General features: G+C 38.7%; 8 protein-coding genes across 12 annotated transcripts; 4 read left to right on the top strand and 4 right to left on the bottom strand.

Moving 5' to 3' along the window:
* Positions 1-145: 145 nt before the first annotated feature.
* Positions 146-3,135, bottom strand: LOC117619137 (protein O-glucosyltransferase 1-like). Its single transcript, XM_034349005.1, has 6 exons — positions 2,726-3,135; positions 1,682-2,274; positions 1,197-1,389; positions 980-1,044; positions 693-903; positions 146-616 (listed from the first exon to the last, which is right to left on the bottom strand). Exons 1-6 carry the CDS (start codon positions 2,813-2,815, stop codon positions 254-256), a joined length of 1,515 nt encoding a protein of 504 aa, XP_034204896.1. The 5' UTR covers positions 2,816-3,135; the 3' UTR covers positions 146-253.
* A 240-nt stretch (positions 3,136-3,375) lies between these two features.
* Positions 3,376-7,074, bottom strand: LOC117620101 (O-glucosyltransferase rumi homolog). Its single transcript, XM_034350206.1, has 6 exons — positions 6,283-7,074; positions 5,149-5,714; positions 4,757-4,949; positions 4,597-4,661; positions 4,287-4,497; positions 3,376-3,869 (listed from the first exon to the last, which is right to left on the bottom strand). Exons 1-6 carry the CDS (start codon positions 6,463-6,465, stop codon positions 3,507-3,509), a joined length of 1,581 nt encoding a protein of 526 aa, XP_034206097.1. The 5' UTR covers positions 6,466-7,074; the 3' UTR covers positions 3,376-3,506.
* A 1,372-nt stretch (positions 7,075-8,446) lies between these two features.
* Positions 8,447-9,545, top strand: LOC117619831 (heavy metal-associated isoprenylated plant protein 31). Of its 2 annotated transcripts, none has more exons than XM_034349874.1 (3): positions 8,447-8,531; positions 8,626-8,704; positions 9,085-9,545. In XM_034349874.1, exons 1-3 carry the CDS (start codon positions 8,526-8,528, stop codon positions 9,411-9,413), a joined length of 414 nt encoding a protein of 137 aa, XP_034205765.1. In that variant the 5' UTR covers positions 8,447-8,525; the 3' UTR covers positions 9,414-9,545. The 2 variants fall into 2 exon arrangements, with proteins under 2 accessions (XP_034205765.1, XP_034205767.1); XM_034349876.1 differs by having other exon boundaries at positions 8,497-8,531; positions 8,626-8,676.
* Positions 9,546-11,126: 1,581 nt separating this feature from the next.
* LOC117618908 (heavy metal-associated isoprenylated plant protein 39) lies at positions 11,127-12,240 on the top strand. 2 transcript variants are annotated; one of them, XM_034348675.1, is made up of 3 exons: positions 11,127-11,210; positions 11,351-11,429; positions 11,597-11,957. In XM_034348675.1, exons 1-3 carry the CDS (start codon positions 11,202-11,204, stop codon positions 11,812-11,814), a joined length of 306 nt encoding a protein of 101 aa, XP_034204566.1. In that variant the 5' UTR covers positions 11,127-11,201; the 3' UTR covers positions 11,815-11,957. The 2 variants fall into 2 exon arrangements, with proteins under 2 accessions (XP_034204566.1, XP_034204565.1); XM_034348674.1 differs by having other exon boundaries at positions 11,130-11,210; positions 11,348-11,429; positions 11,597-12,240.
* Positions 12,241-12,743: 503 nt separating this feature from the next.
* LOC117618845 (pentatricopeptide repeat-containing protein At3g60050-like) lies at positions 12,744-15,103 on the bottom strand. Its single transcript, XM_034348591.1, has one exon. It carries the CDS (start codon positions 14,683-14,685, stop codon positions 13,222-13,224), a length of 1,464 nt encoding a protein of 487 aa, XP_034204482.1. The 5' UTR covers positions 14,686-15,103; the 3' UTR covers positions 12,744-13,221.
* Positions 15,104-16,097: 994 nt separating this feature from the next.
* Positions 16,098-19,294, bottom strand: LOC117619405 (low-temperature-induced 65 kDa protein-like). Of its 3 annotated transcripts, none has more exons than XM_034349353.1 (7): positions 19,116-19,293; positions 18,811-19,002; positions 17,902-18,726; positions 17,614-17,796; positions 17,306-17,538; positions 16,535-17,132; positions 16,098-16,433 (listed from the first exon to the last, which is right to left on the bottom strand). In XM_034349353.1, the coding sequence occupies exons 1-7, from the start codon at positions 19,186-19,188 to the stop codon at positions 16,360-16,362; spliced, it is 2,178 nt and encodes a 725-aa protein (XP_034205244.1). In that variant the 5' UTR covers positions 19,189-19,293; the 3' UTR covers positions 16,098-16,359. The 3 variants fall into 3 exon arrangements, with proteins under 3 accessions (XP_034205244.1, XP_034205243.1, XP_034205242.1); XM_034349352.1 differs by having other exon boundaries at positions 17,614-18,236; positions 18,324-18,726; XM_034349351.1 differs by having other exon boundaries at positions 16,535-17,131; positions 17,308-17,538; positions 17,614-18,726; positions 19,116-19,294.
* A 497-nt stretch (positions 19,295-19,791) lies between these two features.
* LOC117619044 (protein SHORTAGE IN CHIASMATA 1-like) lies at positions 19,792-21,502 on the top strand. Its single transcript, XM_034348864.1, has 2 exons — positions 19,792-20,122; positions 20,914-21,502. Exons 1-2 carry the CDS (start codon positions 19,796-19,798, stop codon positions 21,001-21,003), a joined length of 417 nt encoding a protein of 138 aa, XP_034204755.1. The 5' UTR covers positions 19,792-19,795; the 3' UTR covers positions 21,004-21,502.
* LOC117618443 (protein SHORTAGE IN CHIASMATA 1) lies at positions 21,006-26,002 on the top strand. Its single transcript, XM_034348010.1, has 7 exons — positions 21,006-21,029; positions 21,078-21,164; positions 21,259-21,336; positions 21,763-22,974; positions 23,100-23,618; positions 23,809-25,452; positions 25,590-26,002. The coding sequence occupies exons 1-7, from the start codon at positions 21,006-21,008 to the stop codon at positions 25,674-25,676; spliced, it is 3,651 nt and encodes a 1,216-aa protein (XP_034203901.1). The 3' UTR covers positions 25,677-26,002.

Below are 26,002 nucleotides of genomic sequence, written 5' to 3'. Positions count from 1 at the left end.
GAGTATTAATTTGAAGCACCATTAAAATTATGATCCATATAATAATTTCAAAGTGGTCACAAAGCACAACTGAAATCAAGATCAATAGAAAGAAAGAGAAAAAAAAAAAAACAGAAAATACTGATAGATTTTCTTAGTGGGAAATCTTTCTGCTAATAATATCCAGAAAGGAATGAATAATACATAAAAACTTAGTTGAGCTGTAAGTACTCAAAAATAATTAACTTGTATACATAAACTAAAAAAACCCTCTCTATGATTTCTTACTCTGACTCTCCCAGTAATTCCTTTCCCATGTTTCAACTTGTTTCATGGAATTTTCTTTTCTCCTAAGCACTGCAAAAAGAGATGAAGGATCATAAGGCGGAGGCATTGCGCATGGCTCACTGACTGCAGGGCCCTTCACCAGAGATTGCAGCATAAACTTCTTCTCTGTTCCTTCTGCTTGGCAAGCCATTGCCTCCGAGCAGAGCTCAACGGCTTTTTTAGGTACGGTGGGCTTGAATTGTAAGAGCTTTGCATACTCATTCAAAAGATGAAACATGTAGTCATACACATAGTCCATCTTCAGCTCCTCTTGAATTAAATTACTTGATGCCTTTCCAATTGCTTGTGCCTGAAGAAACCAATGAAAAAGCAATAATGCAAAAAGAAATATGAACATTGAAAAATCCTTAAAGGAGTTATGTTACCTTTCGCCTGTGAGTGTTGCCCCAATCAACAGAGAACTTAATAGACCTGCACTTGTCGTCGTCCTTGATCGGCCAGTAGTGCTCTACTGGCATCAAACGTCTTGTGAAGAAATCGTAGTAATGGGGTTTTACTATCAAGGTAACAGAATCACAGGACAGGATGTATTTTTCACTGACAGACCAAGCAGACCCTTCTATGTAGATCTTATACCTGCAATGAAAATAATTCAGATGCGCACTTGTAAATGGTTAGGCAAATAAACACTGCAATAGTGGGATCTTGGAACCTATGTATGCATTGGCTTGCCAAATCTGATTTATTGTACCCTTCCTTCGATTCTCGATCCCAGTCCTGCAATCGATTTTTTGACAACAATGTCAGATTCTCTCCTCTCTCTCTCTTTTTTCTGTTCTACTACATATGAGCTAACCTAAATTTTACTTAACTACAATTGTAATGTAAAGTAGAGGAGCAAAAGGAGATAGCTAGGTAATGTTGCAAACCTGAGCATAAAGGCGAGCGTTCCAGTCATGTTCCTCAGAAACATTACATTTGATGAGGTCTTGCCTGGTCTCAGCAATATCTGGATTTCCCTTCCAATAAGCATAAGGTTCTCTTTCTAGCCAGGTCTTCCTCTTGTTGCCTTCCTTTAGTTCCTCGAACAAAACCTCCCATGGCCTTATATTTATTTCAGCCCTACACAAGGAACAGAGCAATCTACATGTCATTTGTGACAGAAGCTAGCAAATTCACACTCACTCACATTAAAAAAATGGGTATATTCCTCAGACCAAAAAAAAAAAACACACACACACAATGGGTATATTCCTTTATTTTTGGACCGTCAACATTGTTTGGGAATAGAGAATTCGAACTTGGAATTTCTTTTAATATTGAAAAAATAAATACCACTCTACTAGTTGTTGGTTAGTTTATCTCAATCAATGAAAAACTTAATTTCCAAATAAAAAAAGTCAAGAAGTCTTACCAACCCCAAAAGGACCAATCGGGGAAGACAATATCGAGTGTGTTGTCATCCGCACAATAGCGAAACAACGGTGGTGGGGCCGTGGCGTTAGGCCCGCTATATTCGTGGGATGGAATGACTGGCCAGTCAACGCAGTCAAACATCAGCTCTAAATCAGGCACCTGTCCTGGATACCTCCGTAACAACTGTAGGAATCCCCACACCGTAAAAACGTCTCTGGTCTGAAACGCCTTCTCATATTGCTCCACGTAAGCCTTGCCATTCACGATTACGAACTTAAAGTTGGCCGTACGATTGGCCCTCTCTACCATTTCCCTTGTGATCCCCGTGCGAGCCCATGGCCTCAGGTCTTCATGTATCCAACGGAAGTATTCTGGACACGTGGGTGGTGATGGACGCTCAGGATTTTGCTCCGGGTGGAATGTGGTAGGATAGTTTGAGGGGCAGGTTCCCCTGAGGTCGTAAGCAGGGCAGTTGAGTGGAATTTCGAATTTGCGCCGGGGCTTCTTGGGAATTTCACCGGTTTTGTGAGGGTACGATTGGGATGTTCTGGCTTGAGCTGAAGTAGGAGTAGCTCCAAATAGAGTCTCTGTCTGTGACATGGAGCACCACGTAAACAAAGATCATCTCAATAATGACCTGTTAACTACTAATGAATGGCCCGGGTTTTATCATATATTCACAGTTGACCATCACTAATGCGTGTGGGTAGATAACTATTTTTAACACATTTTAATACTTTTTATCTATATTTACTAATTATTATATAGCAAATAACCAAATGTGGAAAGATGAACAATTATTTAGGGAACTTGCTTAAAATGTGACATGACATGATAAGTGACAAATATTATTCAGTTTAAAACATAACACGTAAACATTTTTATGTGAATAATATTTTCGGATGTACAACATCGATTACAATGCCGTTGTTCCTCCCAGTTCTAGACATCACCACTGAAATAAAATACTGGAAAAATAAATAAATAAAAGAATTATTGGAAACAATGGTGTCGGAGAATGTTATGATCATGCATGACTTACATTGTAGTTAAGCAGCCGCGTGCAAATAAGGGCGCCAACGAGAACGAAGAGGACGACGAAGATAGCAGAAAATCTTGCAGCTGACTCCATAAATGGCCGCGAGATTAAGATGGTGGGGCTGTCAATACCCGACCCGTACCACAAGTAGTGCTGGTGCGCCTCTGGCTCTTGATCGCCTCTGTATTTCTCCTTCTCCTCGTGTGTCTCTGTAACAGTATTCTTTTTTAACCATTATTTTCCTCCTTGTAGTTGTCTGACAACCATGTTTTCTGATTTAACATTTGGAAACCAAATTCCACGGATCTCATGAGCTGGCTGGGTAAGTGGTGGTACTTATTTCTCGAAATGGGTTTGTTTCAGTTTTGACTGGTTGAGGCTCTATGGCCCAGAACAAGTTCCTGCATTTTCCTTCAAGCTCTTGAGTTTTGTTTTGTTTATTCAGTTTGAACTTTGAATTCATGTAACACTTTCCTTCATTATATATTTTTTTTGGAGAATATTTCCTTCATTATTTTAGGTGCTAATGCTCTGCATGAAACCTGATTTTCTATGTTGTGATTTGATATGATAGGTCCCTAATACATCAAATGTGTGATGAGAGAAGGAAAAAAATTATAATTTCAAGTGGGCAAAAAGCACGACTCAAAAACTTCAACCAATGTTGATTATTTAATTGTGATATACTTGTTTAGGGGAAAATCTTTCTGCTAATAATAATACTCCGAGCTGTAAGAGCTCAACGCTAATTCATCTGTATACATCGATATATATATTACCCTATTTACGATTGCTTACTCTGATTCTCCCAGTATTTCTTCTCCCATGTTTCTACTTGTTTAATTGAATTTGCATTTCTCCTAAGCACTGCAAAAAGAGATGCTGGACCGTATGGAGGAGGCATAGTGCATGGATTACTGACTGCAGGACCCTTCACCATAGATTCCATCATAAATTTCTTCTCTGTTCCTTGCGCTTGGCAAGCCATCGCCTCTGAGCAGAGCTCAATAGCTTTTTGAGGTATGGTTGGCTTGAATTGTAAGAGCTTTGCGTATTCATTCAGAAGATGAAACATGTAGTCATAGACATAGTCCATCTTCAACTCCTCTTGAATTAATTTACTTGCTGCCTTTCCAATGGCTTGTGCCTAATGCAATCGATGAAAAAGCAATGCAATTAGAAAAAAAGAATATAGAAAAGTGAGGTTAGTTACTCCATTATTTCCTGATCAGCTTCTGTCCTTTTTCATGTGAAAACTCAATCGTAAGTAGTAGTGAAAGTACGGTAAATGGCCAGCATAGTTATCAAAAGCTAAAGATAAACTGAGATGACCAGATGACTGGAAAGATGAAATTCCAATGAACTCGAGACAAAAATTTCATATGAGGAATGATAAGGTTTCCAAGTCCATCCCTCTACGATGATTTCTGGAAATAACAGCATGTATGCCACACTTAAAAAATAGTCAAAATTAGGTGATAATGACAAGTTAAAGAATGTTTTAGCTAAAAGTCTTAAGACACATAAGAAAAATTAGTGATGGAAGCCTAACAAATCATATTACCTTTTGCTTGTGGCTGTTGCCCCAATCAACAGCAAACTTAATGGATCTGCACTTGTCATCATCCTTTATGGGCCAGTAGTGGTGCACTGGCATCAAACTTCTCGTGAAGAAATCGTAGTAGCGGGGTTTAACAATTAAGGTGACAGAATCACATGCAAGAATGTACTTATCACTGACAGACCAAGCAGACCCTTCTATGTAGATCTTATACCTGCAATGATTGTTCATGGAATAACCTACGTCAGGACATTAGGGACACATTAAAAATGATTAAACCAAGAACACTGGGGATAGTGGGAAATGTTTCTACCTATCAACGCATTGGCTTGCCAAATCCGATTGCTTGTACCCTTCGCTTGATTCTCGTAACCAATCCTGCAAGTGGTTTTCAATGACATTCTCAGATTCTGCATTTTTACAACATACATTGGACTTGCAATTGGAATGCATAAAGGGTAATGGTACAGTACCTGAGCGTAAACGCGAGCGTTCCAGTCCTGTTGGTCAGAAACATTACATTTGAGGAGATCTTGCCTGGTTGCAGCAACAGATGGATTTCCCTTCCAATAAGCATAAGGTGCTCTGTCTATCCACCTCTTCCTCTTGTTGCCTTCCTCTAGGTCCTTTAACAAAACCTCCCATGGCTTTATATTGATCTCAGCCCTGCACAAGGAAGAAGCCAAGTATGCAATTTCTTAAGAAACCTGACAAATTTATATGCAAATTTAACAATGCCAAATTCATTTTTTGGACCATCAACCATGGCTTCGTTCAATCAAAACATTATTGATTTAATGTCATGAATTATGATTTCAACGAAAATGGCAAATAAATAAATAAAAATAAAGGTGAGTAATCTTACCATCCCCAAAAGGACCAATCAGGGAAGACAATATCGAGTGAGTTGTCATCCCCACAGTAGCGGAACAACGGTGGTGGGGCCGTGGCATTGGGCCCACTATAATCGTTTGATGAAATCACAGGCCAGTCAACGCAGTCAAACATGAGCTCCAAATCAGGCACCTGTCCTGGATACCTCCGTAACAACTGTAGGATCCCCCACATTGTAAAAACGTCTCTGGTCTGAAACGACTTCTGATACTTCTCCACGTAAGCTTTCCCATTTACAATCACCAACTTGAAATTGGCCGTGCGCTTGGCTCGCTGTATCATGTCTCTCGTGATCCCCGTATGGGCCCATGGCCTGAGGTCCTCGTGTATCCAGCGGAAGTATTCTGGACACGTGGGTGGTAATGGACGGTCAGGATCTTGCTCCGGGTGGGAGGTGATAGTAGTACTAGTAGGGTAGTTTGACGGGCAGGTTCGTGCGAGGTCGTAAGCAGTGCAGTTGAGTGGGATCTCACGAGGGTGTTTTTGGGATGTTCTGGTGGTAATTATTGGTTCTTCGGCTGAAGTATCCACTAGAATCTGGGTTTGTGACACGAAGCACACGGTTTACAAAAAAAAAAAACTCAGTGTCAATATTAACGGCCCAATAGTATATACGATACGAAATTCTATATTCAGTATATTTTCATAAATTTCATTGCACATTTAACGTCATTTGAAAAACAAAAACTAGTTTAGGTCGGTCGGTTAGACCAAAAAATCAGTAGCCTTGCATCAAAATTCGAATTTCCTTTTTCGTTAAGAGAAAGCCTACTCTACGTGTTACGTGCTACGTAGTCAACACTACATGTGGCTCATTAATGATGCCCTGCCGGAAAAAGTTAACCGACAGTCACGGCAAATGTTACGCCTAAGAATATTATTATACTCTCATGGAAACGACATGGATTCATGCCGTTTTGACGAACGTCGTTTGCCGTGTACCTTCTTTATGGTTCTAGACATCCCCACCATTTCAAAAAATAATTAAAACTTAAAAGACAAGAAAAAAAACATATATCTTTATATCTTTTAAAAAGAAAAAGAAAAAAGGAATATTGGAAACGGGGGGTGTCTTGTCAACTAGAGTGGTAGGCAAGAGACTTACAGGGGAGTTGAGAAGGCGCGTGCAGACGAAAGCACCGAAGAGGAGGAAGAGGAGGACGAAGACGGCAGAAAATCTGGCAGGTGACTTCATAAATGGCCGTAACATTAAGATGGTGTCTGCGAAAGGACCATACAAGTAGCACCTTTGGCTCTGGAGCCTCTGCATATTCTCGTTCTCTCTCATCTTATGTCTCTTCTTGTATTAACTACTTTTTGCCCCCTTCTTCTCAGACAGCAATGGTTCTGATTTCACTGTTAGAAACCAAATTCCATGGATTTGATCAACTGGGTAAGTAGTGGTGCTTGTTTCCTCAAATGGGTTGGCTTCAGTTTTGGCTGGTTGAGGCTCTATGAAGCAGAACAAGTTGGCGCATTTGTTCTGAAGCTGATGAAAAGGTTGAGGCTTTCTTGGTTAATTCAGTTTGAAATTTGAATTAATACAAGAAGAAGAAGAAGAAGTAGTAGTAGTAGTAGTAGTCGTAGTCGTAGTAGGAGAAGCTATAGACTAAGAATCTAGGATCTGAGATATAGATCGTGGACAGAGCTTGTTGCCTAATAAAATAAGCTGATGAAAAGGATTGTTTAGGTAGGTAATAAATCTGGTAAGGACTAATAATGGATCGGAGATGGAGACTGTAATGACAAAAAAAATGAGGTAAAAAAAAGCTGGTTAGATCGGAAAGGAAATGGAGGGGACAAAGAAAGTCAGAGATAGATGAGAGAAGTGAGCCAACAGGTGGGGAGTTGGGAACAATGAATAGTCAATAGAGTTTACAAAGTAGAGGCTTTTTTGAAGGTGGAATCTCGTATCGTGAGAATGTTAACTTCTTAATTTTTTTAGTATAGATAGGATGGCTACACGACAAAGCTAATTTGCCTGAAAAGTTGAAAAGACATTGCAAATTTTCAAATCCAAACAAAAGTGCGAGTTACCATTTAGCATTTGTTTCATCATGGATTTGCTGCTGCTTTTGGAATTTATTTATGATCCTTTATTTATTGTATAAATGAAAACGGACTTGATACAGTTGACGTTATGGGCCTTTTGGTTGCTTCGAAAAGTCTTTAAAGTGGAAAGTGTTGGACTTGGATCGATCCACCATATATGTACATGAATTCACAAGCCTTTGAGGAATTATGCTTATATTTGTTGGTAACTTGGGCCCCTTAAAACCAAAAGTTTCGCGGAAGAAAGGAAGGCACCTAATTATCATCTTTGCTATGTTTGACAGAAATAGCATGCACCTTAAATTTTTCACGATCATTATGCTCCAAAAGAAGCGTTACAAATAATGACAATGTTATGTCACACCAAAATTCAAATATTGAAAGCGATGCCAGAATGAATCCGACAGAACACACAAGAGAATATTTGTCATCATCATCATCATCAGAAATCTTGCAATTCCAACGTAACCTACTGTGTATTCTTCTTTACCTCATGAATTCACCAGCATATTGTTCTAGGAAGTGGTTCATGTTTAATGTTATTTTTTCCAAGCTAAAACTTTAAAGCTGCAGATTCTGTTCTGTTCTGAAATTCTTTTCAAAGTGTTAAAGCTGATGCAGAGTTCTGTTATGTTCTGTACAAACCTTGAAGCTAGACAGAACAACAAAAGCTACTGATGAGCTTCAGAGCTTATTTGAGACATGGACTTGACCTTGATGTGTATAACTCATAAATACCTTTCTCTTTGTTAAAATAAAATCACCAATCAAGTAAAACAGAGACATGCATGTTATTATTATGTTAATGCCCATCAAATGCGAAGCATTGGAAATCAACAAATTAATCAAGTAGTCTTGGACCACTTGGTGGTTTTGATTAAGTGTGTGAGGTCCTACATGCCATGCCAATGCCATATACAAATGGGGGATAAAATGATGGTTTTGATTAGTGTCCTCCATCATTCCTTCCTGTGGAGCGTGTAGTTTTGGCAAGTGGAAAGAAATTGAAAATGCACAGTGGACTGGACTGTGTTTGTGTTATTAAAGTGACACAGAAGAGAGAGAGAGAGAGAGAGAGAGAGAGCAGGAGCGAGAGGATTAGCTTCGGGGTTTGAGCTAGCTAGCACAAAATCACGCCTTCCCATTCCACGCGTGAACCCTCTTTCTCATTCTACCTCTCCAACATTATTCTCAAAACCCAATATGCATATATAAGTCAGAAGCCCTCTCCTCTCTATAGGTCTCTTGCTACCTTCATTTCATTGTATTTGTATTCATCTTGAAGCTACCAGAAGCATGTCTGTAAGTTTCTCTTTCCCTCTCTTCTCTTGCACAAACACACAAAGCACTCACTGTGGAAATAAGAAAATATATTGACAATGCGGAGATTTTGCAGATTGTGGAGGTGAGAGTTCCAAACCTTGATTGTGAAGGATGTGCTTCCAAGGTAAAGAAAGCTCTCTTCAAACTCAAAGGTACTTACTTACAATACATCCTTATTTATGTGTGTATATATATTTCTGGAACAAATTAACTACAGAAGGAATGACTTATTTTGAGTTGGCATATAACTCATTTCACTGCATTTTGCAAAATGCAATTGAACTGGGAATTAAGGAAAGAAAATTGTGAGTTCATGCTGCTGCGCATGCTCTTCCTTGTCAATCCCAGTTTCTTTGGGTTGTGGGTGGGCCCAGTCATGCTGAGGTCTAGGCCTACAACAATCGACCCAACACTTTTGGGCTTGAAGCAAGCTGATTCAGCCCCTCAGGAGATATGAATAAGGAGCCCAAAGTTCAACCCAAATCAGGGTTTTTTAATTACTTTTGACAAATGTAATTTTCATTTTTAATAGGTGTGGAGGAGGTGGAAATAGAAATGGAGATCCAGAAGATAATTGTGAGAGGGTATGGGTTGGAGGAAAAGAAAGTGGTGAAGGCAATTAAGCGAGCTGGAAAAGCAGCAGAGCCATGGCCCTTTCCTGGATACTCTCATTTTGCCTCATTTTACAAGTACCCTGCCTACATTGTCAACCATTATTATGACACGTACAAAAATGAAACCACCACCGGCGTACACACCTTCTTCCACACTCCATCAGTTTATTCGGTCGCCGTGGCATCCGATGAGGCCATTGCTTCGCTTTTTAGCGACGACAATCCACATGCCTGCTCCATCATGTGATTAATTGTTTCAATTTTGAGCAGTTCTTATTGTTAATCTTTAATTTGTTATCTTGTAATTTTGTACCTGTTTTTGAGCTCCTTTTTGTTGCTTCTTATCTTTAGTCTCGTGCTTTGATATGGTTGAGTTGTTCATTTTCTACAAGAACGTAGTTAAGAAGCATAAGCAAGTTTTGTATTTCGGAAAGATTGAATTATTGTGAGGAAATATGAATTGGTTTGGTTCTATTCGTAAAATAGTAGCCTATTTTATTTTATTTTTTGGATACAAAAAGATGTTATGCAAAGTGGTCAATGGAAGAAAACTAATTGGTTGCTTGCTCCGTCTTAATAAAGCACCTAATTTTGATTAAGTGCATCTCAAAAGTTTAGGGTTTGGAAATTGAAGCATTTAACACCTTTTTTGGAAAATTTAAAATTCAATATGGGGATGTCATATCTTCATGAAGAAGTCACGGACTTAAGCTTTTTTTTATTTTTTTATGTGAATATAACCCGGGTGCACTTGGGAGGAGGCAGAGAGTTTAGCTTACTAAATTAATTAAGTCATTGCTTAGAAAAACATATTCCAAAAAGTTCCATGAAAAAAATTGAGGATTCAAAAGTAGGAAATAGTTTGATCAAAAATTGAATTCTTCCTCCTGCCATCATCATTTCATCACCACTCACTGCCTTTGCTTTCAAAATATCTTCATCTCCTTTGAAAGTACATTCAATTATGGCTTTCTTTTTTGGAAGATTCATTATTATACCCAATATAGGAGTCCAAATTATTTATAAAAAAATCCCTATATGAAATAGATTTTAGAAACACACCCAAAACTCATTTATAACATAACAAAAAGGGTTTTAACTTATTTTAAATTACAAAACCCCCATTGATTTCTTAAAATAAACTCAATTCTAAAACCTCATGAAAAAGCACTAAATAGGACATCAAAATAATTTAATAATCAAAAATTAAATTCAGTAGGTGCAGCTGTCATATTTTGGATTTTTTTTGGTATATTTATAAAAATTAAATGGTGTGTGATTTATTTATAATTTTAGTGTTAGAATAAGTAGATGACTAAATATATCTTCTTTTTTATTTCTCAGAGATCAAACATTCAATTAAAGTCACATGTAGCCTGCTTTTTTAGTGTATGCTGCAGTTTTCAAATGTGAAGAAAGTTTGCGTTACATCTTTTTCGAATTGAATAGGATCTTGAAAAAGGAAGCCTCCTTTCCTATAGGATAGGTAGCCCAGCCAGGGCAGGCAAGTTGTCCCAACCAAAGCAGCAACTATTGTTCTGTGATATCAACCCTAATTAAACAGGTAAAGCCTCAAAATGGAATTTGATATGACATTTCATCTTCTTGACACCTCACACCTCACACGCGGCCGTGGGAGGAAATCTAGAGTTTGGAAAATGCGTTCCAAGAGCCTACGTAACTAATTCTTCACATCAATTGGCATTTGCATGTTCATTCATTGTTGGCAATTTAGACCAAACATTCCGTAAGTAAAAGATTTACCTAACCCAGGTGAAAGAAAATTATTCCTCCTACTAAACATTCATCAAAAGGTGGTAAAACGATTTGCTATCAAATTCAAGAGTCAGGACCCACCCAAACCCAAACCCAAACCCAAACCCAAGTTCAAGCCCAGTTGCACCTCACAATTTTTCACCCTTTATAAAGGCCACAAAACCAACAATATTGCTCGTGGTTTCATTCTCTCTCTCTCTCTCTCTCTCTCTCTCTCTCCTTTTTATTTGTGCTCTCACATTCTTGCTCTTAGAAAAATATGGCTCAGGTGCTTTTCCAACTCTAACATGCCCTTTTCGATTCAATAATTTAGTTTAAATCCTTCATGCTTACAGTGTTGTAAAATCTATGTACCATAGAACATATACTATAACCCTTGTTTAATTTTTCGTGTAAACTTTGTAGCAGAAGGTGGTCCTCAAGGTCATGACTATGACTGATGACAAAACAAAGCAGAAGGCCATTGAAGCTGCCGCTGATATATTTGGTATTTCTTTCTTTCTTTCTTTCCTTTTTTCCTTCCCAAAGTCTTGTTAACATCTTCAATATCCAAAAAGAACTTCTTGTCCCAGCTGTTGCATGTGAAATAGATCATCGTTTTAGCCACTGTCTCTGTTTTCTTTGCTTGAAATCTTTTGGTGATTTGATGAACAGGGATTGATTCAATAGCAGCAGATCTAAAGGACCAAAAGCTAACAGTGGTAGGGATGATGGATCCAGTGGCAGTGGTGAAGAAGTTAAAGAAGGTAGGGAAAGTGGACATAATATCAGTTGGCCCAGCCAAGGAAGAGAAAAAGGAAGAGAAGAAAGAGGAGAAAAAAGAGGAAAAGAAAGAAGAGAAGAAGGAGGAGAAGAAGGAGGAGAAAAAATGAAAAGGCCAAGATGAAAAGGCCAAGTTTTTTTTTCATCTCTCTCATGGTAAATTTTCTCCTACTTGCAAGAAGGAAAGCAGTAAGTTTTCTATGATGTATGGGCAGTGTATGAGTTTATTTAAATTTATTGGCGAAGTAATTAAGAAAAAAAAAAAGTGCAAATGGATGTAATTTGCAAGTGTTGAGAGATTGAGAAGCAAATTGGCTTTGGTGGTGGTGAGGAGAGGAGGTGATAAGATCGTCGATTTTGTCATCTTTGAAATGAAGAAAAAAGCGCACAGAATATTATATTGTTGTTGGATGGCAATGGCATCATATTTTGTGGCGCCTACTAAAGCCAAGATATAGACATGCCTCATGCAAATTGCAATGCACTCGCTTGAAAATGGAATTACATAAATACAAAAATAATCGTTCCATTCAGAATTTGAGAGAGTGACTGGCATGAATTTGATTGGTTCTTCTTTTTTCAATATAATTTTTAATTGTTGAAAGATGGGTGTGCTGAATCATGTCCCGTGCCTTTGTGGTCTGTTTGCCGTGTTTGATTTAAATTTGACACCCCCAAAAAACACTCGATTATATATTAAGTAGAGAAAATTAGTGGGAAATGAAAAAGGGATCAACAACACTACTGTTATAGGCTTGTATTCATTTGTCCTTGTTAGGCCAAATGCTTGTGATTCTTGCTTTTTCAACATAAAATATCGACCGCATGTTTGAATGGGAAACATCTTGTCCAGCAAAACCCATTTGAAACCAAATTAAAATATAAAAAGTAGCCCAAAAAGAGGTGATTATTTCAGTTTTTGTATTATATAACTGTGACGATTGCAGGAAATAGAAAATGTTTTTGGTTAAATGCAGAGGTCATATCTGATATCAATATGTGTGAGAAAGCAACAAAACCCAATTTACTCGTATGATCATAAACACATAACGGACTGTCCATTTATTGCTTCATATGACTAAAAACACATGTGTATGTAGCTATGCATATGTGCACCTATAATGTATGTTTCATTAGACTAAGTGAAACCAGTCTGGTACTCTATTTAGTTCTTTTGAATTCACAAGACCATAAAAACAATACTGACATTTCTGTATGCGGGGGAAGAACACATGGACAAACTGTTCGCGCTACAAAAATACGAAGAAAAAATAACTTGTGCATACTTTACTTTTGTCCTTCCGAGACAATAGAAACAAGTTGTGGGTACATCGTGTAACTGAGAGAGCCAGGAGCTGCATAATGTTACCTGGTCCCTGGAGGAATCAGTTTCTTTATCTGTAGGTACAAGGTCAAACTGAGATAGCCAGGAGCTACATAATGTTAACTGACCTGGATCAATTAGTTTCTTCTTATGAGATTGCAAGTAAACACTGCAAATACCAGAATCTACGGCTTCAACATCTCCTATATCCCTTGAACTTCGAAAGTAGATGGGTATACTGCCCCTTCTCCACCATATGTGTTATTACTTCATGAGCTTTGGCAAGCTTCCCAGCATTTCGCAAATAACTTACTAGGGTGCTGTATACGGTGAAATTCGGATTGCAGCCTCTAGATTCCATATCCTTAAGCATGGAGCATGCTTCCTCAAACTTTCCTGCCATACAAAGGCCACGAATCATAGCATTGTATGTAAATACATTTGGAAGCTGCCCATTAGGGATCATCTCATCAAACACCCCTTGAGCCTTCTCAAGCTCCCCAGCCACAATATACCCCGATATCATTACAGTATAACAAACAACATCAGGAAAGCACTCATGCTTTATCATCTCATCAAAAAAATACTTGCAGGCATCCAAATTTCCAGACCTGCTTAGTCCATCTATCAATGTTGTGAAGTGAAGAACACTTGGATCTAAACCAACTTCCTTCATGTGGTTCAAAAGATTAAGCGCGGCAAGTGGCTTGTCTCCCTTACCAAGGACATGAAGAAGAATATTGTAAGTATGCAAATCTGGAGCGAATCCACTCCTGCCCATTTCTTCAATGAGTCTGTGAAATTGATCCAGCTTCCCCAATCTATATTTTGCATACATCATAACATTGTAAGTTAGAATATCTGTGCAGTGACCGTCTGCCAACATCTGTTGATATACCCACTCAATCAACTTGTACTGCTTCACCACAACAAGGGAGTGCAAAATTGCATTGTATGAGTGTTTAAATGGCCTATAGTTAAATGTCTTCGATTTGATGAATCTTTCCACAACTTTCTTAGCTAAGCCTGCCTCGCCACAAGTGCGTATCAAAATGTTGAACGTTTGTGCTGTAGTTGGATACCCTTTCTCAATCATCTCATCAACTAGCCTCCACATTGCTTTAAACTCCTCACAATCTGCAAATATCTTCATCATTAAATGATATGTGTTTGCTGTGTGCCTGTAATTTTCAAGCTGGCCAGACCACACAAAAAACTTATACCCCAACTTTGCACACCGCATTTTACTCGCATAATTTACTTGTTTCAAAATTTTGAAGAGAACTTCCCTCACAAGAAGCCCTGAAACCTCTATATGCAACTCATCCAAAGCCGCTTTTGTATCAAACCCAGGGCCATCTTGTTGAAGAACTTCAAGAACCCTCCTGGTATGAATCTTCGCATTCTCGAAAAAACTCCGTCTCAGTGAGAAATACTCCCGTGGACGGTTCTCATACTCATGAACATTCTGTTTCTCATCTAAAACTGAATCAAAATCCGAACTTCGCCATATTCTCTTCAAGGGTTCCTCTATAAACTCATGCCCATTATCCCCTTTATTCCCACCAAAGCATCCATCACTTAATTTTCGTGCTACGACAAAATAACACGAAATCTTTTGAATAACCCTTGGACCAAACAGAGATATACAGTTCATGGTTGGTACCCATTATCTCTGCAACCTTACAGTACTTAATAAATCCAAGAAACACACCAATAAAACGATAATTAAAAGGACGCAGAACTTTAAAAGCTGTGAATTCTCAAATTGATGGATGCCCATTAAACTGGAGGGATCAAATTGCGCAAACAGTAGTGAATCGAGCAGAGGCAGTTCATTGAGCTGCCTATCTCCAAAGTGTGAAAGAAGACGAAGGAGGACTTTGAGTTACCTGGAATTAAGCAATCTGATAAAGGCGATATCAGTCTCTTGAAGCTTGTCTCTGAAGTTCCGCCAGGGTTTTAGCTGTCGCAAGTGAGGAATTCAACTATTGAAGCTGGAGGAGAGAAAACCCCCTTTGAGCGAGGGGGAGAGGAAACGGATTCTCTGTTCCGATAGTAGAGTCAGCCTGTGAAGCTCCACTTACCATACGACACGCTTGTAAAGAGAGGGTTGTTTTTTGATTTTTTGTTTAATCACGACTAGTTTTACCTTTAATTTATATATATATATATATATATATATCTATAAAGCAAAAAGAAGAAAATGGTAAAACATGAAAATATTCTTGTTGATCCAAACATTAAGAATTAAAATTATTAATTAAATAATAAAAATAATATAGTAAATTCACATTTTTATATTAAAAAAATTAAAATTAAAATTAAAAGAAAAATCAGATAATGAATTCTACTTTTATGAAACACAACTATTTATTATATATTTTAATTCTAAAATAAATTTAATTATTAAAAAAAAAATCCTCTCACATGCGCGGAAGGGCACGCAGAGAGGCTAGTTTAAACTAAATACTAGGCTAAATTTTACTTTTGTATTTTCTCTTTGTGATTTTTATTTTATAAAATGTAAGGAATTTATAACTAAAGTGGTTTAAAGTATTTATCATGCATCCAAGTTCTCCTTCCCAATATCTCATATCAAAAGTAAAAAGAAAAATTTGTAGAAAATTAGATTGTAACGATGATATGCTCATTATTTATTTTGTATTAATTGATAATCTCATGTCGGTTTAGGTGACATTGATCAGTTGTAATATACCCAAGTAGATAATCTATAGTCTATATTGATCATTTCCTCGATAGTAGACCACTTTACTTTCACACAATTCATCCTGTTATATAAGTTAAGCACATATTTCATCTTTCCTGATTGATTAGGTAACACTTCGATTTATGTATTCTGTTTGAAGAAATTTTATGTGTAGGTGTTGTAGCTAGCTTCGTTTGTTGGGGGTATTGATGTTTTTGAGTGTTTGGCTGCTCAGAAAAGGAGGGAATTTTGTCATTTTATTGCAAAATAATAAAACAGAATGACCCAAATATTTGACGAACTGCACAAATCATATTCTGGAACATTTTGTCATTTTATTGCAAAATAATAAAACAGAATGACCCAAATATTTGACGAACTGCACAAATCATATTCTGGAACATCTCTACGTTGAAACTGAAACAGATTGCCCCCCTGTTTTCATCATATATATTATACGCACGGCAAACATTTTGAAACGTTGGAATTCACTATCAGCAACACATAATCCTTGTCGGTTGTCAAACACTATTATAACACCGCACACAAAAACAAACTTCAAACAATCCCATCTCTCTGGTCTGGTCTCGGATTAATTTATTCACCAACACAAACTTCCATTCAGTTGCCCGACCCCTGAAGACCTGGGTGCTCTGCTGTCCCACTTCCGGAACTAGAGAAACCATCTGTACCACCTGCCAACAAAACAACCAAAATGGAACGGCAATATTGTTATCAAACTAACCAAATTTAATTATTTTCTGATTAAATTTGAACAAATGTCGCAAGTTGTTACCGGTTGAAGAACCAGTGGACTGCTGAGAAGAAGGGTTTTCATCAATTTTCCCAAACAGTGAACCAACAGCGCCTTTAACCGCATCAGAAACAATCTTCCCATAGCTAGATTGCTCAACCCTCTCAATTCCACAATCTGGACCCAAGCGCCTCGTCACCTCCTCCGACTCGGTCACCTTCCCCAAAGGCCGAGCAGAGTCCTCTGCCTTGGGCTTATGCAGAGCTTCTGATATCACCTCAGAAAGAGCCCTGTCCTCCTCGCTAGGCTTCAACTTCTCAGCAAAATAGTCCTTCACAGAAACTCCTTTGTCTAGGCCGGCTTTGCTTTGTGAAACTCCTTTGCCATGCGGTTCAGGCGACGTTGATCCACCAGGCTTTGCTGTAACCTCCTGATGATGATCATCATCATTGTTCCCTCCATACCCGAGTTTGGAAGCGACGACGTTCTTAGCAGATATTGCCTTGTCGGCTATAGCAGATGTGGCAGATGAAATTTTCTCAGTATAGGTGCTGCTCTGGTTTGATGGTCTCTCAGCAGAAAACTGGTCATGGCTTCCAGTGCTCAGATTTTGGTGTGGTTTTTGTTCATCACCACCACCTGTCACATGTTAGGAAATAAGTCCTTGGTCTAAGAACAAATAGGCCATAATCAGAAGGCCCATGTCAGGAAATAAGAAATTGATTTGCAGTAACAAAAACATAAACATGTTTAGCTTAGTCTAAAACAGATTAAGCCATAACCACAAGGGCCATTATTAGTCCTATAGAACTTACCTGCATTACTTGAAGCAGTACAAGCCTGAGGCTTAATATCTCCATGTTGATCATTGTTCCCCCCATATCCCAGCTTGGAACCAACAACATTTTTTGCAGAGATTGCCTTGTCAGCAATAGCAGATGGGGCAGAAGGAATTTTGTCTGTGTAGCTGCTCTGCTCAGTTCCATCATGGATATTCATCTTATCAAGGGAGTGAAGAATTGGTGTAATTCCTACTTCTTCACCACCTGTCACATGTTATGGAATCACAAATTATTTTGTAGCAAAAGATAAAGAGAGAATATATAATATTCCACAATTACCTGCATTAGTTGGATCAGTGACTTTGTTCTGATAATTTGAAGGAGTATAAGCCTGTGGGTAAGGATCCTCTTCCAATCCTCTTGGTCGCTCCAAATTGACCCTGGATTGCCCTAAATGCCCTTCGTTCCCAGAAGCAAAAGTTTCCAAAGAAGAAACAGGGGCGGTGTCCACCCCGGATTGACCTAAATGCCCTTCCTTCCCATGAGCAAAAGTTTGACTTGGGTCAGTGACCTTGGACTTGTACTCTTCCAAAGAAGAAACAGGGGTGGTGTCCACCCTGGATTGACCTAAATGCCCTTCCTTCCCATGAGCAAAAGTTTGACTTGGGTCAGTGACCTTGGACTTGTACTCTTCCAAAGAAGAAACAGGGGTGGTGTCCACCCTGGATTGACCTAAATGCCCTTCCTTCCCATGAGCAAAAGTTTGACTTGGGTCAGTGACCTTGGACTTGTACTCTTCCAAAGAAGAAACAGGGGTGGTGTCCACCCTGGATTGACCTAAATGCCCTTCCTTCCCATGAGCAAAAGTTTGACTTGGGTCAGTGACCTTGGACTTGTACTCTTCCAAAGAAGAAACAGGGGTGGTGTCCACCCTGGATTGACCTAAATGCCCTTCCTTCCCATGAGCAAAAGTTTGACTTGGGTCAGTGACCTTGGACTTGTACTCTTCCAAAGAAGAAACAGGGGTGGTGTCCACCCTGGATTGACCTAAATGCCCTTCCTTCCCATGAGCAGAAGTTTGGCTTGGGTCAGTGACCTTGGACTGGTACTCTCCCAAAGAAGAAACAGGGGCATTCTGTGGGGCATGAAGTCCTCCCCCCATTTCTGATGTTCTTCCAAAATTAACATGGGGTTGCCCTGAAATTTCTTCATGCTCACCAAGAACAGATCCCATTGTCGAGCCACTGTAATCCATTGGCTCAAGAACATCATCATGCATTAGCATCACCCCTGGTTCTGGTTGCACATAATCCCTCATGGGATCACTAATTTTGACGTCGGTCCTCTCCGGATTTGACCCTACAGGATCATCATGCTTGGCTTTGGTGTCTCCAAATTTGACCAGAGGCACCTTCAAAATGTCTCCTTGCTCAGGAACACCGCTCTTAATTGCTGCACATAATATGACTAATTTGGTTATTTAATCTTGATCATTCATTAATATGTCGAAATGAAATCAAGCGCAAAGCAACTTACATGTTGCACCATGCTTTTCTGCGTCTTCGTCTTCTTCATCTTCCTCCTCATCCAGATCATGATCATCAGGGATATGACCTTCCTGATGATCATGGCCATGGCCAGGCTTTTTGAGCGTGTCCTTTATCTTCTTTGCCTTCTCCTTCATCTTCTTCAAAACCGACTTCTTCTCATGGTGATCCTCATCTTCGCCTTCAACCAACCGCACAAAGATACTCACATTAACAGATAGAAAACCAAACCGACATTTGAAAAAATTAAAGAAAAACAAAAGACAAACATTTGGAGGATAATGAGGTTTTTACCTTGGTGTGTACCAAGATGTTGGGGGTCCCTGTTGTACTCCTGATCATGAGGATGAACTATATGAGAATCCATTGTTCAATTCTGTGAAAATATTAGAAATAATCGCAAGTAAAAAACTGATTTTGTGTTGTGCTTTTGCAAATAAGTTGCAGAACAGAGTTGCAAAAACAGACGAGGGAAACCAAAGCTTTATAGAGGGTGCTTTAACAGAGGGTTCTGCCCCCTTTGCAATGCAACACTCTAGCGCTCTCTGAGAGAGACACGTCCCAAATAACCAACAATGTCCAGTTTTCTGCCACGTAGCTGGTATGTGCTATACGTGGCTTTAAGGCCACATGAACTGCTTTTGTGTAATGGACAATTTCATACAGTTGCCAGCCAGATGGACAATCTTATACAGTTGCCAGCCAGCCGTCATCCCATGAGTGATTTATTACATTACACTGGGACTGGGTTATGGCATTTAAATTGTGGATAGGTACCGACATGAACAAACAGGTCGGTCCTGAAATTTTGAGGACCCAAGTATGACCTGTATATAACCACGGAGTGCGCACGTTAGTACAAACCGCGCCAACCTAATTAATTTTAGAGGCCGAAATTTAAAGCGCGAAATTTAATTATTCCAAAACCAAACCCAATCCGTTGTTTCTCTCGCTTTCAAATTTTGAAAGCTGAAATGCGAACTCGCTACCTCAACATCGACTACTTCACCGTCACTCCAATCCAAGCCCTAGAAACCCTAACCTTCCTTCACCTCCCAATCCCTCACCTCGCTCACTCTCATCTCTCAACCTTCAATGGCCTCCATTTCCTCCACTTCGACTCGGTCCTCGAATTTTCGCTCCAAATCGAACAGTTACCGATCGAAACCGCTCTGTCCAAGTTCTTCTCCGACGTTCTTCCTCAGAGTATCGATCTCGATGCTCCAGACTTTGAGATTGCCCCTTCGTCTCCAACTTCTAGAAGTTTCGGATCCGGAAGCCATGGGCTACAGTTTTCAGAGGTAACTGATTAGGAATTTGATGAGTATTCACAATGTAGTTAATTTTGAAATTGCCTGTGGATGAAGCTTTCAATTATAGGATTGTCATGCTTCTTCTTCTTCAAATGAAAAAAAGAGTTACGAGAATGATTATTCGATCTAACTTATAGGTTCTGTTTGGCCGCTATGCGTATTGTGTATTAGAAGAAGAGGACATAGGAAAATTCAATCTATAATTCTCTTGAATTGTTTTCCTATTTTTCTGAAATTTAATTATGGCAATTGCTAATAACGTTTAAAGAAAGAGGAAAATTACTAAAGAAGCGACTGCTGATTGATTGATTTTAGTTGCTGACAGTATTATTTAAGAACTAAGAAAATTTATAAATCGTTTTTTTTGTTTCTCAATTTCTCATTGCTTATGCTACAAAATGTTGTCATGAGTACAATTTTTCCGCTATGTAGTATGTGGATACCACGGGACAATGAGAAGCTACGTAGATATTTTGTTTTATTCATTTTTAGTCTTACTTTTGATGTATGGAAATCTAAAAAGAAGGCTAACTGCACGAAGTATATATTTTCTTCTCTCCTTTATTTTTACTCAAGGTTTCAGTTTGTCTAGTTGACAACTTCATAGGGAAGCTCTTGCTTTGATGTCAAAGTTGATAGAAGATTATGAATTCTGAAACTGAACTTATATTTTAGGCAGTTCTGGTAATTACATTTCGAAGCAATTCAAAAGTACCTGTAAAAATTGTGCTAAGTGGTATTCGTATAATATTTTGGTTTCTGGTGGTGACCTTCTGCAGAAAGCCGAGGTCCTCAAAAGGGAGAAGGAATTAGAGAATCAGCTCACTTTTGCTTCCGGTCCTCTGGAGATTGAAATTCGGAAAGTATGACAATGGCATTTTCAGATTTCACAGCTGTAATCATGTTTGTTCTGGTCTGAACAGTCAAACTTATGTTACTGTAGAAGGATAATGGCAGAACAGATGAAGAGAAAGATGCAATCAAGTATAACGTACTCCAATTTGAAACACAAGAGCTGGATGTATTCTTGGTAAAATGAATGTCTATCTGGTAATGTACAATTTGGTTCCACATCCACATGAGAATTACTATGTTTACATAATATTTTTGTCTGTTATGTGCAGGAAAATGCTTACATTTATGAGAAAGAGGAGATCCAGATTATTTCAGAAGTTCAAGAGACTCAAATTAACCTAGTAAATGTCTCTTGAAAATTCATGATTCAGTTATAAGTTGCTATTGTACTAAGCTTCAGTCTTTCCAATCAGTTGATGCAGGATAAATAGCACTGGCACTTCCCAACCTGAGTGACTTGTCTGTCTTATGTGTGATTAAATTTTTAATGGTGAAACATAATATTTGCCAGTTGTAATGATTATAACCGTAATTATTTTCATAATTGTCATATTAGGTAGTGCGATTCTAAGGTTTTTTAAACTTATTTGATTTTTTGGAATTTCCCTTTGATAGGGAAGGGATGGATCTAGAAATAATTATAGGTTGTATTCTCCTTAGTCAGCTTGATTGCTAACAAGTACTGATATTAAATTTTGTCTGAGGGTATGTGTTTCTGATCCCTAACTGTATATTATGAGGGGGATGCTAATGAAGTAGACTTTTTCTTCCAGGAAACGCTCAATCTTACAATAGAGTATCCTTGGGAAGTTCATGAATCAGTTCATACAGTTGAAGACTTTCATTCAGAGTATCCCATGGATCAAAAGGCTTATTTGTTCGAAGATGATGGTTCTTATAAGGACCAAATGCACTTTTATCAGACTTTCCCTCTATTTGAAGCAAATGAGGTAACTCTGCAAACTTTGACAGGTTTGTCAGTTGAGGATGAACTTTCTTCTGTTTTCGAAAATATTGAGCCCCAACATTGGGCTCAAAAGGATAACCTGAATGGCAAGGAGCTTTTGGGTACCAAGGAATACGGGATATTAGAACAGTGTCTTAGATCTGATGTTGGGTCCCTTGACATTACTCCTGAGATGGACTTATTAAGCATGGTGGAAATGTCACAGATTCAGGGAAACATCGCATATCAAGGAGTGTCCTTAGGTGCCTGTTTTCAATCTATGAGCCCAGTTGTTTTTCAGGAATTTCAGATTCTTGATTTGGACACATCTCAGAATTTTGAAGTCCTATTTACTGCACAAACAGCAAATGAACCAGAAACGTGTCACTGGATGTTTAACAGAGACGTGAACTTCAGTACTTTAATTGTCAGTCATGAGCTAGCCCTGGTTGATGAAACATTCAAATCATTGCCTGTACCTGTTCTCTCTGATCATGAAAAGATAAGTTCATTATATGTTGTTATTGAGGAAACACTAAATGACTTAAAACCGCAGCCCCTATCTGCTTCAGATAGGATTTACTTGGATTGGCATCTTCTCGAGAAAGATAAATGCAATTTTCAGACTTATTCCTCCCATCAGAAAATGTTGGAGGACATGAGTTCACTCAGCACCTGTTTTGATTGGGATTCCTATGATGAAGGAAAGTTGGTGTATGACTTTGCTTTCTCCGATGATACTGTAGATGGGTTAAACACAGAAGAAAACAAAGAAATTCAGGAGTTGCTTTCTGATGGCATTCCCATGCTTGCTGGTCATCTTGGAGATGGTTCAGCCAAACTGTCAGACGACAATTTTCCACAGCCAAAAAACGGAGAGGATATAGATAAAAGAAGTGCTGAGAGGGCTACATCGTTTTTCGAGTCTATGTCCCAATTCAGTGATTTTAACTTTTTCTTGAATCCTCGGAAGGCCTCTACTGGTGAAAATAGCAATTGTGCAGTTACCAAAGTTGATAACACTGCTACATTTACCGAGGTTTTTCCCTGCAATTACTCGTTACTTATGTGAATTTGTCTCTCTTGTTTATCTGTTGTTTCATGAATGGATAGCTTATTAATTCAAACTTACCACTCTACAAATAACGCAAGCTGTTTGCACAGGGAGAACAGTCTCATTCTACATCTGCTCCAGTTGGGAATATAAATGATCAGAAGTCAAAGGAACTCTTGAACATTTTTCCTGGTGAGGAAAAGAATGATATGAGATCTAAAGAAGCAGCAAATGAAGTAGAAGCTAGGAGTATGCCCCTACCCAACCCTTCTATGCCATCTGCAATGGACACTGAGCATACTCAACAGAACATGATGTCTTTCCCTGGGATGGTCATTATTGTAAACACTCAAAATCTTGATAAGGAAATGATAGTATCTAGAAGAAGTACCTACCAAAAAATTCTTGCAAAGGAGAAAGAAGGGGCACAAGTTGTAGAACGTGATTCAGATTTACCTGTGGATATTATAATCAGTTCTGCAATTTGTTTAGTGTGGTATGATTGCAGAAACATAGGAAAGAAAGCAACTGCTCTTGATGAAGCTTCTTCATGCTTACCTTTGTGCATTGAAGACATTGCCACAAATGTTTTGACGTTGCTGAGTTTCACTTTCAGTGGCTCCATTATGGTAGTTACCATTACAATGTTTTGCAGTTTTTACTCTTTTTTATTTGCTTTGCTAAATCTTTATTTCTTGCTTAGCTCATAAGGCAAATGAGTCAACTTTAGCATCCTTAGATTCTAGATTCTAGTTGATTTACTTTTCCGCACTGAAGTGATATAAATTCTTTTTTTTCTTGTGTTTTATCTTTTAACAGGTGTTTGAGGGAGAACAGAGCTTCCTTTCCACTGTAATGGAATCCTCAGATGGACTTTATGCTGCCGCAGCAAGCCTGGGAATTGATTTGCAGCTTTTCAACTCGTACTCATCTGAGTTGACTGATGAAATTATATTGAGCTGCATGGGATATGCCACGAAGTTGACTAGGTGGATATATCCTCGAATGCCTGAATCGGAAACTCTGGCAGAATCATTCCTTACCAAGTTTCCTTCGGTAAATTCCTTGACAGCTCATGCAATACTGTCTTCAGGAGGCTTGCTCAAAGAGTTTCTTGAATGGTCCTATGAAACCAGGATCTGTGCAATCCAAAAATATCAAGTTCCTGATGAAAGTATCACACTATTCAGTGCTTTATGCAAATATGGTGAACTGGAAGATTCTAAATCAATTATGACAGACTGCTCCTCTTCAGTGTCTTCAGGTCCAGATTCAGGAAGATTCAGAAAGAGACGAAAATACAATGGTAGCCCTGACAAATATGAGATACAAATGAATGGCTTATTGCACCTGGAGCAGTTAAACCGATTCACTGATGGCATCTTGGATCCTTCTACAATTTCCAAGCTACCTGATTCATGTATGTCAAAAAGCCCCAAAAGACATGATGAGTTCAGAAGGCCTAGGTTCTCTCAGAATGATTTGCTTGATCAAGAACAGGGTTTGGATATGGATATGATGATGAGTCCTTTTAGGGTTCTTGAGACATATGATTCTCAGATCGCCAAAGGGCCTCAGTCATTAAACGAGATAAAAAGGTCTTGTTTATCTTCGGAGGGTAAGCTATCAGGCCAGAAACACCGATCAAACATGCCTATCATGAACAAATTTGATTTGAATACCATGAAGAACTCTGAGATTCTGCATGAGGACCTAAGAGGGGAAGTTATTGACCTAACAGAGAGTCCTGTATTAGATGAGGAATTTTCTTCCATTGCCAACTCCATGAAATTCTCATCTTTGATGCCTGAGTTGGAAATAGATTCCACAAGGAAGTCTAAAGCTGCGAGAAAATTGTCATTTGATTCAAGCAGTCACCGTACTTTCCCAACAGCTGCTGAAATCAACTCAAGTTCAACTGTTTGGCATTCTGTAAAAGACCCAAGAAAAAGTTCGCACGTTGGAGCCAACAATAACTCAGATACGGATCTTGAACACGATGTTTTCTCATTGAGACATCGTAACAAGCCCTTAGAGGAGAGTTTTATGCAGAGGTCCGGTGGAAAATCCCAAGGGCTACATCTCCACGAGAATGATATATCACAGTATGGAGGAACACCACTCAAAAATGCTCTCCGTTTAGGCAATTCACAACAAAATACTCCCTGGACAATAGAGTTTCTGAACAGAATCAAGGAAAAGAGCAGGTTGCGTCAACAGTCCCTTCCACGTGACTTATCTGGACCAAGTTTGGGTTATTTAGGGAATGTATCGAAAGTTACCAAGAGAAGAAGTCCGTCAATTATTGAGTTTTTCAAGTACCAAGGTGGTAACACTCCGAGAAAATTACCAGAAACAAAGAGGCAGAAGCGACCTTTACAATCATCAAGCTCATCCAAGAAAGAAAAAGGTTCAGCATCTCCTCTTACCGCACGGACACCTGCTGATAAGAGAGCGAGAAAGGTTGTCTAGTATCCCTTTTGGCATTTTGATAGTATGAATTTTGTTTTATTATAATTCACTTGCATAGACGGCATTCCTGTCTTTGATGGTTTCATACTGATATCAATTAATTTATTTATTCACTTGATCAACTGCAGACACTATCTTTTGCAATGAATGATAGCGGAAGCCAAACTAAGCTGGTCTGGAGTGATGGAAGTCATGGTCTGAGGAAAAAGTTCTAGATTCAAACACGACAGGGCTAGGTATGTTGGTGCAGATGTTTCTTTTTATATTTTCCTGGGCTGGATGGAACATTAAAATGATATATGTTGCATGTCGGTTTCTGAATGGATACCTTCTGCCAGTTCTGATTCTGCTGTAATTAGTATTGATATCATAAAATCGTTGGAATATAATTGGCCTCTTATCAGTCTGCTTGAGCATAACATTTTTAAATAAATTAGTGGCCAATGGCCATGCTAGACGTGTGGCCAAAAATATTGAACAGCTAGTAACTAGAAACTCATGTCACAACTTCTTGTATTCTCTAATGTGCTTTTTTGCCCCG

This window comes from Prunus dulcis, chromosome 2 (genome assembly GCF_902201215.1).
Source record: "Prunus dulcis chromosome 2, ALMONDv2, whole genome shotgun sequence".
NCBI classification, from domain to species: Eukaryota; Viridiplantae; Streptophyta; class Magnoliopsida; order Rosales; family Rosaceae; genus Prunus; species Prunus dulcis.
The sequence above is the reverse complement of the archived record's forward strand: the minus strand, read 5'-3'. Positions and strand labels throughout refer to the sequence as shown.

Coding starts and splice junctions, on each gene's coding strand:
- LOC117619137 (XM_034349005.1), bottom strand. CDS start 2,815: ATGGAGTCAGCTGCAAGATTTTCTGCTATCTTCGTCGTCCTCTTCGTT. Junction 2,275..2,725: donor CGCGGCTGCTTAACTACAAT/GTAAGTCATGCA, acceptor TCCATGTCACAG/ACAGAGACTCTATTTGGAGC. Junction 617..692: donor GCAACACTCACAGGCGAAAG/GTAACATAACTC, acceptor TGGTTTCTTCAG/GCACAAGCAATTGGAAAGGC.
- LOC117618443 (XM_034348010.1), top strand. CDS start 21,006: ATGGCATTTTCAGATTTCACAGCT. Junction 21,030..21,077: donor CATTTTCAGATTTCACAGCT/GTAATCATGTTT, acceptor ATGTTACTGTAG/AAGGATAATGGCAGAACAGA. Junction 25,453..25,589: donor CTGATAAGAGAGCGAGAAAG/GTTGTCTAGTAT, acceptor GATCAACTGCAG/ACACTATCTTTTGCAATGAA.
- LOC117618845 (XM_034348591.1), bottom strand. CDS start 14,685: ATGAACTGTATATCTCTGTTTGGTCCAAGGGTTATTCAAAAGATTTCG.
- LOC117618908 (XM_034348674.1), top strand. Junction 11,430..11,596: donor AGCTGCCGCTGATATATTTG/GTATTTCTTTCT, acceptor TTTGATGAACAG/GGATTGATTCAATAGCAGCA.
- LOC117619044 (XM_034348864.1), top strand. CDS start 19,796: ATGCGAACTCGCTACCTCAACATCGACTACTTCACCGTCACTCCAATC. Junction 20,123..20,913: donor ATGGGCTACAGTTTTCAGAG/GTAACTGATTAG, acceptor GACCTTCTGCAG/AAAGCCGAGGTCCTCAAAAG.
- LOC117619831 (XM_034349874.1), top strand. Junction 8,705..9,084: donor AGCTCTCTTCAAACTCAAAG/GTACTTACTTAC, acceptor CATTTTTAATAG/GTGTGGAGGAGGTGGAAATA.
- LOC117619405 (XM_034349351.1), bottom strand. CDS start 19,188: ATGGATTCTCATATAGTTCATCCTCATGATCAGGAGTACAACAGGGAC. Junction 17,132..17,307: donor TACTGCTTCAAGTAATGCAG/GTAAGTTCTATA, acceptor AACATGTGACAG/GTGGTGGTGATGAACAAAAA. Junction 16,434..16,534: donor GTCCACTGGTTCTTCAACCG/GTAACAACTTGC, acceptor TTTTGTTGGCAG/GTGGTACAGATGGTTTCTCT.
- LOC117620101 (XM_034350206.1), bottom strand. CDS start 6,465: ATGAGAGAGAACGAGAATATGCAGAGGCTCCAGAGCCAAAGGTGCTAC. Junction 4,662..4,756: donor ACGCTCGCGTTTACGCTCAG/GTACTGTACCAT, acceptor AACCACTTGCAG/GATTGGTTACGAGAATCAAG. Junction 4,498..4,596: donor GCAAGCCAATGCGTTGATAG/GTAGAAACATTT, acceptor CAATCATTGCAG/GTATAAGATCTACATAGAAG.